This window comes from Poromitra crassiceps (assembly GCF_964638095.1).
Source record: "Poromitra crassiceps genome assembly, chromosome: 3".
NCBI classification, from domain to species: domain Eukaryota; kingdom Metazoa; phylum Chordata; class Actinopteri; order Beryciformes; family Melamphaidae; genus Poromitra; species Poromitra crassiceps.
This window is the reverse complement of record NC_139625.1, coordinates 10,302,724-10,317,165: the sequence shown is the minus strand read 5'-3', so window position 1 is coordinate 10,317,165 and position 14,442 is coordinate 10,302,724. Positions and strand designations below refer to the sequence as shown.

At 46.9% G+C, this 14,442-nt stretch overlaps 1 protein-coding gene across 1 annotated transcript in view; it reads left to right on the top strand.

The window, feature by feature from the left end:
* kpnb3 (karyopherin (importin) beta 3) overlaps positions 1-11,448 on the top strand; it is a 51,370-nt gene extending 39,922 nt beyond the window's left edge. Inside the window, exons 24-26 of the mRNA XM_083633432.1 lie at positions 1,226-1,454; positions 6,753-6,894; positions 9,744-11,448. Of these exons, the coding sequence (XP_083489558.1) occupies positions 1,226-1,454; positions 6,753-6,894; positions 9,744-9,830 (458 nt within the window). The 3' untranslated portion in view covers positions 9,831-11,448. The remainder of the gene's footprint in view (positions 1-1,225; positions 1,455-6,752; positions 6,895-9,743) is intronic.
* The last annotated feature ends 2,994 nt before the right edge of the window (positions 11,449-14,442 follow it).

Sequence of the window (14,442 nt, the reverse complement as noted above, 5' to 3'; positions counted from 1 at the left end):
GCTTAGCCACTGGCCCTTAGAGTTACAGGTACAGAATAGCCACTGGCCCTTAGAGCTACAGGTACTGCTTAGCCACTGGCCCTTAGAGGTACAGGTACAGGCTATCCACTGGCCCTTAGAGGTACAGGTACAGGCTATCCACTGGCCCTTAGAGCTACAGGTACAGGCTATCCACTGGCCCTTAGAGGTACAGGTACAGGCTATCCACTGGCCCTTAGAGCTACAGGTACAGGCTATCCACTGGCCCTTAGAGCTACAGGTACAGGCTATCCACTGGCCCTTAGTGCTACAGGTACAGGCTATCCACTGGCCCTTAGAGCTACAGGTACAGGCTATCCACTGGCCCTTAGAGCTACAGGTACAGGCTATCCACTGGCCCTTAGTGCTACAGGTACAGGCTATCCACTGGCCCTTAGAGCTACAGGTACAGGCTATCCACTGGCCCTTAGAGCTACAGGTACAGGCTATCCACTGGCCCTTAGAGCTACAGGTACAGAATAGCCACTGGCCCTTAGAGTTACAGGTACAGGCTATCCACTGGCCCTTAGAGCTACAGGTACAGGCTATCCACTGGCCCTTAGAGCTACAGGTACAGGCTATCCACTGGCCCTTAGTGCTACAGGTACAGGCTATCCACTGGCCCTTAGAGCTACAGGTACAGGCTATCCACTGGCCCTTAGTGCTACAGGTACAGGCTATCCACTGGCCCTTAGAGCTACAGGTACAGGCTATCCACTGGCCCTTAGAGCTACAGGTACAGGCTATCCACTGGCCCTTAGAGCTACAGGTACAGGCTATCCACTGGCCCTTAGTGCTACAGGTACAGGCTATCCACTGGCCCTTAGAGCTACAGGTACAGGCTATCCACTGGCCCTTAGTGCTACAGGTACAGGCTATCCACTGGTCCTTAGTGCTACAGGTACAGAATAGCCACTGGCCCTTAGAGCTACAGGTACAGGCTATCCACTGGCCCTTAGAGGTACAGGTACAGGCTATCCACTGGTCCTTAGAGTTACAGGTACAGGCTATCCACATATGCACGGAAAGCTGAGCGAGGAAAGTTCAGATGGCCATCTTTTGTTGGCTGACACCTTTTCACTGTCCATGTTGGCGAGTTTCCCTGGTCATGCTGCTCAAAAAACAAAATAGATCCAGTGACTAATTGATCACGTTGCCGTTGATTTTGATGATTTTAGTGTCCATCCTCTCTACCTTGTCCGTCCAGAGGCCATCCCGTTGCTCGTGGGCGTGATCCAGGCAGCCGACTCGCGCACCAAGGAGAACGTCAACGCCACCGAGAACTGCATCTCCGCCGTCGGCAAGGTGATGAGGTTTAGGCCAGAGTGTGCCAACGTTAACGAGATCCTCCCCCACTGGCTCACCTGGCTGCCACTCAACGAGGACAAGGAGGAGGCGGTCCACACATTCGACTTCCTGTGTGACCTCATTGAAAGGTAGGAAAAGCCATTGGTTCCCCACCCTCACATTTCAGGTCTGGTCCCTGTAGCATCCTCTCATCCACTAAAGCAGAGTTCAGGTTACACACACGATGGCCCTCGGCGACAGTTTTTGCAGCTCGCCAACAAAACACAAGATAGATCAGAGGCAAATCGGCACTGGATTGCCACGTGTGAACTGTTCACAGATGCGAGCGGGGAGCTCGCCGATAAGTCACAGACGCCCCCGACAGATGTCAAGCAGGCTGAATCTCTGGTGGTGTCAGGAGAGCCATCAACGTGCTACAGCCAATGAGAGCGCAGTGAGGTCAGACACGTGTCAGGAGAGCCATCAACGTGCTACAGCCAATGAGAGCGCAGTGAGGTCAGACACGTGTCAGGAGAGCCATCAATGTGCTACAGCCAATGAGAGCGCAGTGAGGTCAGACACGTGTCAGGAGAGCCGTCGACGTGCTACAGCCAATGAGAGCGCAGTGAGGTCAGACACGTGTCAGGAGAGCCGTCGACGTGCTACAGCCAATGAGAGCGCAGTGAGGTCAGACACGTGTCAGGAGAGCCATCGACGTGCTACAGCCAATGAGAGCGCAGTGAGGTCAGACACGTGTCAGGAGAGCCATCGACGTGCTACAGCCAATGAGAGCGCAGTGAGGTCAGACACGTGTCAGGAGAGCCATCAACGTGCTACAGCCAATGAGAGCGCAGTGAGGTCAGACACGTGTCAGGAGAGCCATCAACGTGCTACAGCCAATGAGAGCGCAGTGAGGTCAGACACGTGTCAGGAGAGCCATCAACGTGCTACAGCCAATGAGAGCGCAGTGAGGTCAGACACGTGTCAGGAGAGCCATCGACGTGCTACATACAGCCAATGAGAGCGCAGTGAGGTCAGACACGTGTCAGGAGAGCCATCGACGTGCTACATACAGCCAATGAGAGCGCAGTGAGGTCAGACACGTGTCAGGAGAGCCATCAACGTGCTACAGCCAATAAGAGCGCAGTGAGGTCAGACACGTGTCAGGAGAGCCATCGACGTGCTACATACAGCCAATGAGAGCGCAGTGAGGTCAGACACGTGTCAGGAGAGCCATCGACGTGCTACAGCCAATGAGAGCGCAGTGAGGTCAGACACGTGTCAGGAGAGCCATCAACGTGCTACAGCCAATGAGAGCGCAGTGAGGTCAGACACGTGTCAGGAGAGCCATCGACGTGCTACAGCCAATGAGAGCGCAGTGAGGTCAGACACGTGTCAGGAGAGCCATCAACGTGCTACAGCCAATGAGAGCGCAGTGAGGTCAGACACGTGTCAGGAGAGCCATCGACGTGCTACATACAGCCAATGAGAGCGCAGTGAGGTCAGACACGTGTCAGGAGAGCCATCGACGTGCTACATACAGCCAATGAGAGCGCAGTGAGGTCAGACACGTGTCAGGAGAGCCATCGACGTGCTACAGCCAATGAGAGCGCAGTGAGGTCAGACACGTGTCAGGAGAGCCATCAACGTGCTACAGCCAATGAGAGCGCAGTGAGGTCAGACACGTGTCAGGAGAGCCATCGACGTGCTACATACAGCCAATGAGAGCGCAGTGAGGTCAGACACGTGTCAGGAGAGCCATCGACGTGCTACATACAGCCAATGAGAGCGCAGTGAGGTCAGACACGTGTCAGGAGAGCCATCAACGTGCTACAGCCAATAAGAGCGCAGTGAGGTCAGACACGTGTCAGGAGAGCCATCGACGTGCTACATACAGCCAATGAGAGCGCAGTGAGGTCAGACACGTGTCAGGAGAGCCATCGACGTGCTACAGCCAATGAGAGCGCAGTGAGGTCAGACACGTGTCAGGAGAGCCATCAACGTGCTACAGCCAATGAGAGCGCAGTGAGGTCAGACACGTGTCAGGAGAGCCATCGACGTGCTACAGCCAATGAGAGCGCAGTGAGGTCAGACACGTGTCAGGAGAGCCATCAACGTGCTACAGCCAATGAGAGCGCAGTGAGGTCAGACACGTGTCAGGAGAGCCATCGACGTGCTACATACAGCCAATGAGAGCGCAGTGAGGTCAGACACGTGTCAGGAGAGCCATCGACGTGCTACAGCCAATGAGAGCGCAGTGAGGTCAGACACGTGTCAGGAGAGCCATCAACGTGCTACAGCCAATGAGAGCGCAGTGAGGTCAGACACGTGTCAGGAGAGCCATCGACGTGCTACATACAGCCAATGAGAGCGCAGTGAGGTCAGACACGTGTCAGGAGAGCCATCGACGTGCTACAGCCAATGAGAGCGCAGTGAGGTCAGACACGTGTCAGGAGAGCCATCGACGTGCTACAGCCAATGAGAGCGCAGTGAGGTCAGACACGTGTCAGGAGAGCCATCGACGTGCTACAGCCAATGAGAGCGCAGTGAGGTCAGACACATGTCAGGAGAGCCATCGACGTGCTACAGCCAATGAGAGCGCAGTGAGGTCAGACACGTGTCAGGAGAGCCATCGACGTGCTACATACAGCCAATGAGAGCGCAGTGAGGTCAGACACGTGTCAGGAGAGCCATCAACGTGCTACAGCCAATGAGAGCGCAGTGAGGTCAGACACGTGTCAGGAGAGCCATCGACGTGCTACAGCCAATGAGAGCGCAGTGAGGTCAGACACGTGTCAGGAGAGCCATCGACGTGCTACATACAGCCAATGAGAGCGCAGTGAGGTCAGACACGTGTCAGGAGAGCCATCGACGTGCTACATACAGCCAATGAGAGCGCAGTGAGGTCAGACACGTGTCAGGAGAGCCATCGACGTGCTACAGCCAATGAGAGCGCAGTGAGGTCAGACACGTGTCAGGAGAGCCATCGACGTGCTACAGCCAATGAGAGCGCAGTGAGGTCAGACACGTGTCAGGAGAGCCATCGACGTGCTACAGCCAATGAGAGCGCAGTGAGGTCAGACACGTGTCAGGAGAGCCATCAACGTGCTACAGCCAATGAGAGCGCAGTGAGGTCAGACACAGCCAGGCAGCCAAGTGGTCTGATGGAGAAAGTATATGAGCCATTCTGCCGGTTTGTTGCAGACCGTTGTCCCACAACCCAAAAATCACACACAGGTGTCGAAGCCGTACGTACGTGTGTGTGTGTGCGTGTGTGTGTGTGTGTGTGTGTGTGTGTGTGTGTGTGTGTGTGTGTGTGTGTGTGTGTGTGTGTGCGCGCGCGTGTGCGCGCGTGTGTGTGTGTGCGCGCGCGTGTGCGTCTTTCACCAGTTTGGAGCCGTGGCACCTTGTGACTCCACTCTCACTTCCTTGTACATTTGAACCGGGGGGGGGGGGGGCTACGCTAAATCTCATCCACATCTTGTCCACACATCTCGGTGCACACATCCCGTGCTCACACACACACACACACACACGCACACACACACACACACACACACCTAGTCACTTATAGAACCGGCTGCACCACTTAAAAACAAATTTTAAAAGCATTTAAGTACGCTATGCAAATCTTAGATCTTACTTACTTAGTTAATTACTATTATCTCTTGAACCCCAACATAAAGCCGGCTGTGTGAGACTGTGTTTGTGGACTCCTCGGGGTTCTCCTGGTGAAATATCTTGTCATGTGTGATCCTGCAGCTCAGTCATAATAGTGTGAAAACCACAACAACACAAAGACTCCCGATTACAAGACAGACAGTTGTGTAGTGTGAAAGGAACAGCGACTGACCGTCGGCTTGTGTGTGTGTGTGTCCATGTAACTAAACCCACTCAGGACTTTGAATACCAACAATAAGGCAATTGTGCTTCAATGCACTGAGTAGTTGTGTGCCAGGGCTTGACAGAGGTATGGGTTTTTGAAGGCAGATGGCAATATATTGTTTTGGATTGAAGCTTCTAACACAATCAGTTCAGGTTGATTTTCAACCGGCTTTGTATCGTTACAAAATGGGCATGATGTCATAATGATGATGTCATTTGGAGCAGTTTTGCCAGCAAATGAACGGGGGAGCTCCCTGGCGAGGCAGCAGGGAGGGAAGTTAAACATTGTTCATTTGCACATTGACGCATATTGCTTTAACTAAATGGACCCTAGCTTACTTCCTGTTAGCCGACAGGAAATAAGCTAGCTTTCAAATGAGGCAATAAGCCCCACGAGGCCCGTGGTTTACAGTGATTTTACAAAGGCTAACCGCTCTTAGCTATTGTAGAATCACGGCCTCACACAGACACACACTACACACACTACTACACACAGACACACACTACTGATCTGGTCAAGCTGGTTGAGAGTAGCTAGTATTGTATCAATTCCATTATATGTAATCAAACCAACTGCATCATAAGAGGTGGACGACCCCAACTAATATCTTCTCAATTAAACTGTTATCCTGATTTATCAGCTAACTCATAGATCTCTATTATAAACCTTTCAATGAAACTGTTATCCCGATTTATCAGCTAACCGCAGTGATTTTCGAACTTTTTGTGGCCAAGGCACACCAAGTGGCAAGTCAAAATCTCAAGGCACACCTGTGTATTCATATCCACGCAAAATAGTCTGTAAATGCTTTGTATTTACTTAAAATAATTCAAGAATGCATTTGAAACTTTGTAAAATGACATCAAAGGAGCAACACACCATTTAATCAATCTGATTGTTGAAGCAGAATATCAGAGCAATTTACATTCTGTTATTAAACCTGTTGTCCCTACCTATACCTTTGCATCCACAATGTTACTCTGCCATCTGTCTGACCAACTGACGACACAAGTCTCCCTCTGTCTTCATGGGGGGGGGGGGGGTAAAATTATTGCTTTACCTTTCGCCCCCTTCCCCCGAAATTGTTTGAAATGCGCCCTGACAACGCTGTTATACTGTCTGTGTGTTGGAATGCACCACGTTACCTGGAAGAGTTCATGTTTGCCTCCCTGACTATGAACATGTGTGGCTGTGCACCTCCACTGTGTCGGTGTGCGTCCACTCGGGTCTGCTTGACTTCAAGCCCTGCGCAGCACATGCTAGAGCCCCGCTAGAGATAGGAATAGTCCATTCATCTGTAGAGCACGGGGGTGTCATCGATTCAAAATTATTTTTTTATAGTGTTTAGGTGCATTTTTGCACCTAATTTCGAGATTTATTCCGTTATGGACTGGACTGCATTTGGAAGTTGGAAGTTATGCAGTTAGAATAATGACAGAATTGTACATGTTTCATAAGAAATCTATAGCGGTCTTTGTTTGTCCCACCTGGACTTGCCTCGCGGCGGCACACAATTTGGGAACCACTGAGCTTTAACCCATAGATCTCTATCCTTCTGTAGCAACAACCCCATCATCCTGGGACCAGACAACTCCAACCTCCCCAAAATCTTCCTCATCATCGCAGAGGGCGTCTTCAACGAGTCGGTGAAGAGCGAGGACGCATGCAGCAAGCGGTTGGCACAGATCATCCGCCAAGTACAGGTGAGCCGTCGCTGCTCAATGAACCAAGAAATCCACATTAGTTTGTTTTAATCCTTTGATTAGAAATTGACTACGTTTACATGCACACAATATTCCACTATTATTCAGAAAATGACAATATTCTGAATTTGATAAGTGTCATGTAAACAGCATATTCCAATCAATCAATCAATTAATCAATCATTTATTTCACTCTAGACCACAATTGTGGTGTGGAGTACATTACATGAAACATAAACAATATTGTTGTGCATGGTAAACAGTTCACAGCAGGGATACAAAACATAATGTGTAAACACAAATGTATACATATACATATAGCTTATAACTTAAGAGGAAACAAAACAAAACAAAAAGGAGACAATTATTTGAAAAGAGGTAATGCAGAAATCAAAAAGGCACCAAGTTTATATAGTAACTTTTGCTTGCATGTTTGGAATAAAAGTATACATTTGGCCATGGATGGGTGGTTAACATAGAATTTAGGCAATAGCTTTTTTCTAGCTTCATCAATAGTTTGGTTTTTACATTCAAAAATTACATGGAATTCGTCTCCTAGGAAGTCTCCAGTACACACATTACAAAACCGTTTGCTCCTCTCTAGACCTTTGTATCTACCTATTATCTTTGGTATTCTGTTGTTGGAGAGTCTAAGGTTACATAACGCTTGACGAGATTTCACATTTTCACAAAATAAGTACTTTTCGAATTTGAAAACCTCCTTAATTTCACAATAAAAGTCACATGAAGACATACTCTGAAGCTCCCAGTGCCAGGTCTGAAGAAACTGGTCTTTTAGCCTCTGCTCGACAAGCGTCTTAAGCCATTTGATATTATCACACTTCTGTTCCAGCCAGATGTAGGAGAGACCGCAATCATGTAGTGTTTGTTGCACAGATGTTATCCATGGTGCAATATATTTGCCCGAAACAGACAGATTAAATAAACAATTGTACATACTCCTACTAAGTTTGGTTTCTTTACCATTTAGGAGGCTCCCCCAGTAGCCAATCATTCTTTTTTTAATGTCAATGTACAGTGGGTATCTTCCCAATTCACCATAGACCATGTTAGAGCAGGTTGACATTTTGACCTTCAAGTGTAGCTTTTCCAAAACAGCTACTTTATCAGAACCCCACACTTCACAAGCATACAACATGACCGGTGTGACAAGTCTGTCAAAGAGTTCTAGTCTAATGTCTATTGGCAGGTCAAACTTTCTACATTTGCACATTAGGGCATACATAGCTTTAGACGCCCTTTTATAGAGATCTTCAATGGCTTTTTTAAAAGAACCGTTGTGATTGAACACGACACCTAGATATTTGAAGCTATGGACAGCTTCTAGTTCCTGTCCCTCACAGTGAAAAATAAAAATTTTTACATCAATTTTATAATGGCCAAATATTGTGACCTTTGTTTTATCACTATTAATTTTCAATTTCCATTTCTTACAAAAAAGACACATTTGGTCGATGGCTTTTTGCAGACCTCCTTTTGAACTAGCCATGACTATGGTATCATCCGCATACATTAGGACCAATAATTTAATGTAACTATCAATCACTTCGTCGTCACACCTAGCTGGCTCACATTGGTTTCGGACCAGGTATTCTTCTAAATCATTTATAAACAGTGCAAATAATACTGGGGAGAGATTTTCTCCTTGTCTCACTCCAGACAGGCTGGCCAGTTGCATTTTCTGAATTTGCCCTTTTTCAGAATTTTGCATTTTCCGATTAAGACGTGGGTTATTCCAGTATTATTCGGGTTTTAGGAGGATTCTTTGATCATGTATACAGCGCATTCAGAATATGCGTCTCAATCAGGGTTTTTACTGCAGTTTGCGACGCATGTTGCCTGTTTGTGGTCAACTGATGTGTGCTAGAAGAGGCGATATAATCATATAATCCATCATCTCTGGCATGCGAGGAAAAAAAAGCAGACATTTCTGTCTGCCCACGGAAGTCCACAATGCTTGCGCCCCTGCGAGGTAATAACGTACTAGCCCACTGTTTATGAAAGACTTGGATGTGCAAATATCGCAATGCCAAACTTTCCAGCAGCAAGCTCCTGAACTGGACCAAGAGCCCAGACCAGAGCGCTGCTCTGTTTGTTCTCAACAGAAAAGCTCTGCCTACCTGCATCTCTCTCTCTCCCCCCCTCCCTCACGTGTCGGGGAGGGCGAGCTACGGCTGCATGTAAATGGGAATATTAGTGGATTGTTCATTTAGTCGGAATATTGTCATTTTCCGAATATGGGCAAAACCGGAATATTGTGTGCATGTAAACGTAGTCACTGTGACTAGGCAATATCCCAAATTCTATATCGTGAGAGTTGACAATAATTGCAATTTTGTTCATATTGAATATCGGCCCAAGCCTACTAGATGGATGGTTGGGATGCTTCTTAGCTTTTGAAGTTATTGTTGGGCCGGGTGATCTTTAGAATTATGACCAGACACATTGCATAAAGGTTACCTTGGATCCCGTCTCCTACATTTTCAAACTCATTTCACTTTAACGTTGCAAACACACCAGCCCTGGAAGGGCAGGCAGTTTCCTTTCGGGCCCTTGTTAACAGATCAGACCGTTCAGATTGGCCGCGCTGCACCGGCTCCCGCCCTGCAGCGCCAGTTTCGCCGTCTGGTCTATTTTTAGCGATCGTATCAAGCCGCGAGCAGGAAGTCGGTACAAATTGTGAGCAAAAAGCAGAGCATGTCGTCTGGTGTCAAAAGGCCGGGCACCAACTAGGCTGCACGCTCGGAGCTGGCGTGTCTGCGCCGTCGGTTTTCAATAATCTCCTGAGCTATTAAAAAGTTTTGACTGTGTGGTTTGCTGCCCCCTAGGTGTCTGGAGGGCTGTGGACGCGGTGTGTATCGACGCTGACGGAGCCGCAGCAGAAAGCCATACAGGACCTCCTCACTACGGCCTGAGCCTGTGTCACCCCGGGCACCTCCCCCCCCCTCCCCCTTCTCCTCCTCCCCCTCCCCCTCCTCTTAACCACGAAGCATCATTGAGCGGGTTGGGTATCACCTACAACGGAGCGACATGCTCCTCCCACCAAACAAAAGACTTGAACCCTCCTCCCCAGCAGAAGTGTCGCCGGGTCTCACCTGTGCAAAGGGGGACCCCTCCCCCCCACCCCCCCAAAAGTCTCATTAGCTACGTGTCTTATATCTGGACTTTAACCAAGTGTTTTGCTCTGAGGACCTCCATCCTCCCATGTGGCTCAGTGGGAAAACTCATTGTGCGGCTCAGAAGGGACCGGACGTTAGAGAGCGGACTGAGGAGTTGAATGTGGCGGAAATGCACGCGGGGCGATCACTGCCCGTCTCCTGTGAATTTACTTTTATTTTTGTTATATTTTTATTTTATTTGTGTTTTTATTTTTCTCGTTCTCTGATCCCCAGTGTTATCTGGGGGGGGGGGGATGGGCCTCTGTTCGCCACAGCTCAGAGGGCGCGTCTCGAAAACTAACGGCATGCGTGTAAGTGGCTAACTAGCAATGATGAAATACTGTAGTTAGGGAATCCACGTCGTGGTCTTCTGGGAGTTTGACATCGACCTAAGCAAAGGCTTCCTTCATAAGCCTTCCAGACCGCTGATAATGTGTTCAGAACGGTTTGGATAACAGTTTTCTTAAGGGGGCACTTGTAGGCAGCATGGATTGATTTAGTGGGTCTTGGCGGCACTAGAGAGCCAAAGTCACACCCACTTCCGGGTTAAGCGTACGAACCAATGTATTTCATCCGCCATTTATTTTTCCATAGACATTCTGTAAAATGCTTCTAAAAATAGTAAAAAAATCAGGCATCTCTGATGCCTGCATGAACGTCCTGTTGACCCAGAAGGTGGTGAGAGGCATCTTCAGTTTCAGTAAAATGATTTTTATAAACATTTTACGGAATGTCTATGGAAGAATAAAAAAAAAAAAATAATAATAATAATAAATAAAGGGATGAAATCCCTTGGTTCGTATGCCTAACCCGGAAATAGGCGTGACTTTGGCTCTCTGTGCTTGACAACATGAAGGAACAGGGATTGTAGAGTATTGGGTAAATGCGTGCTACCATCCTCTAACGTTTCGGTTTTGACCCTTTGCAGTCCTACAGGTATGTGATGGAAATTACCAACAATAAAATTCCTGTTGAGAATTCTGAACGACACGTTTTGTATTTTTTATGCCAGTTCTGGAAGGTCATGCAACATTATTGCGGTTCTGTTAAAGCAGAGATTTCAAAGTGGGAGGCGGGCCTCCGCAGGGGGGCTCCAGACAGTTTCAGGGGAGGCTCTGTGAATGGAAGTGTTGTTGTTTTTTAAAGTCGAGCTGAACCCAAAAATTACTTTTCTTTTCTTTTAGTTCAAATACCTGGGTATGCAGTTTATAGACTGATAGAGAATGAAATTCCACAGCCAAAAGGTAAACAGTGAACCACTTGAAGGATACCAGTTGAAATGAAATGAAATAAAGGCTAATGTGATTTAAATTTTCCCTGTCATAGACCAAACGGCTCGTCGATTATTAGAGAAAATAAACGACCGATTAATCGATGAAAACAGGGTTTCTATATGGAGAACTATCTATAAGTATGGAGAACTATGGAATTTGATTTTAGTATTTTCCAGGTCTGGAAAAGTATGGAAAAAATGTGTTTCCAGAATTTTTTTCCAGACAGTCATTTTTCTAAATAATAAAATTCTGGATTTAGAAAAGATTTATTGATAATACAAGCAAGTGTTTTATCATGGCATCAGAATGTAACATACGCATTATGTTACATCCTGATGGACGAAACTTTAGGGCTGTCCCCAAATACCATATGGGCTTTGAAGCTTCAGTGACAAGTATTTGAATAGATTTGATGTTTCGACGGGGGTGCAGGGCATGTAGTAGTAACAATGAGGCGAGGAGAAAAATCTGACTTCAAGGATTTTCCTTTTTATTTAAACGAAAATTAAAAAAAAAAATGAAAATGATTAAAAAAATATTGAATAAATTACAGCCATAGCCCATAAAAATGAATTTGCTCACATGTAGTTAGGACCTGGTGGCTGCACGGTCAAACTGTTGCAGTTTCAGTGCTGGTTAAGAATGTTATGAGAGCTGTCCTTGTCTAAGAGAGTAAGTAATAATTCATGTTGATGAAATTTAAGGAGAAAAACGAAGCATTCAAACTGATTTTTGGAAATTTGGATCGATTACCAGTGGCATCGACTGAAGCTTCAAAGCACTTTGGTCATAGCCTAGGTAAACCCAGCCCCCACGTGACCTGCTCTCAGTTCCCAGAGAACAGGTCTGAGAGCAGGTCACGTGGGGGATGGGTTTACCCAGGCTACTTGGGTCAGCCCTACTAAACTGGACATTTATTAGCCCACTAGTAGAAAATACAGCCATATATAGTATATCACCATTCAGCCTAAAAATACTGAGATATGATTTTTCTTCCATAATATTGTCCAGCTCTATGCCAGAGGAAGTGGGCTGTAGCTGACCCAGATAAACATATGGATGTGGTGCAGAAGGTTGTTGGTTCAATCCCTGCATCAGACACTGGCTTCAGAAATGTTCACAATGATAAGCTGCTGGCTGTAAGAAGCCAGCAGTGATGCGTCTTTATCATCAGTCGTTTGAACACTGATATCAATAAGCTGAGCTCAGCTCTAGCTCAGTCCTAAACAGCTGCTCGGTGTGTACTTGTTCACCTCCCACCTGTCACACTGTTTACACTTTCACACCAGATGCCAAATTGAGAAAGATATAGACGGTCTAGATCAGTTTTGTGTCTTAACGCCCGCGGGCCACATGTCTCACTCGCCAATTTCAATGTCTGTGGTTCCCGCTTCTATTTCTGTCAGAGCTTTTCACTCTTCACTTGACTTCTTCAAAGTCCAAGCTTTCACTGAGGCTCAACCGCAAAACCTCCAAATTACGGTGTGGCCATACGTGTCATTTACAATGTGGGACATGTCCCCACCACTTTTCAACACAAAGTGACGCCCTTGTCTACTCTGATGTCAAATATGATGTGACAGAGAAGTCTGGAATTTTTAAAATGGAAAATGAGCAGGAACCAACCATCTTGACCATCCAGTCAAGAACATACAGTCTGCCTTGAAACATATGGAGTTTTAAAGTGGAAAGCATGTAGGAACCCTGCCAATCATCTCACATATTCTGACATTTGATCTTCAAAACAAGTCAAGGTCTGGAAAAAGTATGGAGATTTTTTGAATTGAACAAGACACCAGACATTTTTGAATTAAACCAGTTTTATTGGAACAAAGCAGAGCAGCCATGCTTTATTTAGGACACCTAGACCAACAACAGATAAAAGTGCAAATTAAAGTGTTCATCCAGACGCAGACTGACATTCTGACAGAGTGACACGGTGATTCTGTCGACAGCTAGAGGTGTGTATGCATTAGCCTGCCTTTACCGAATCACACTCAAAATATACATTATGGTGAAGGGGATCCACAGCGGTAACGTTACATATCCCCACGTCAAGCTGCTCAGCTTCATAGAGACTGAACTTAGCGTGGACAAATGTACAGTATTTAACATCTTCTTTTCCTTTTTACAAATGATGCCTCAGGGCTGGAGTGAATTCACTTTCAATTCAGTCAGTTAGGGCTGTTTGCTAGCAGCAAGCTTAGAGATGATGGTGGAAGTTGGTGATTTGAATCCCCAGACCGGCTGGGGACTTCTGGGCAGGGAAACCGAATCATGCCGTCTCCACTCATCAAAAAGGAAAAAATCATTCACCGACTCAAAAATTAGCGTATTCTCCCAGAACGTATACTCCCAGAACGCTGGTTCCGTCTGGACGAAACGTCCTTACGAGAAAAAACTTTAGCAGATACACCTGAACTCGTCTCCGTGTGTCACCCCCATGCGAGCTGAAACTTGTTTTAGTCCAGGAGCTTGCCGGCACCACTTCCAGTAGCAGCTTTCTCCATCACAAAGTAAACTAGAAGGGGCACTTGGTCAGGTAGGAGTGCATACCTCCACCCAAACCTTACTACAAAGTTTTGTGGCGTTAACGTGAATACGTAAGTTCGGCGCCTTTTTTGTGATTGACCACACCCCCTTCTGAATATTGGGCGTGTAAAGTTAATCAGTCCTTTCTACAAATTTTCCTGCAAATTTGTTACGGGGGTGAAAACATGACCTCCTGGCCAGAGGTCAACAGAGTTTCAATTCAAATTGGTGTGAGTCGATGATGACTGAATTTTCATTTCGGGGGTGAACTGGATATGACAACCATCGTATACCACACATTTTTCAATATTTCAACTTGGAAGGAACCTTTCCTGAATGGAAGTGAACTGACACCAGCCAGCTGCAACCTGACTGTACTGGTTGGATCTTTAATCTTGTGTGGCACAGATCTGATCTAACGGTGCGTTCACACCGGGGCAATTTTCATACGTTACCTACAAAGTCAATGTAGAATAGATGCACGAGTAGACGACGTTTTGCTCCGGACGGCGCGAATGAGGTGAACGTGAAATTTTGCACCGCGATTGACGCGACTTTCACCT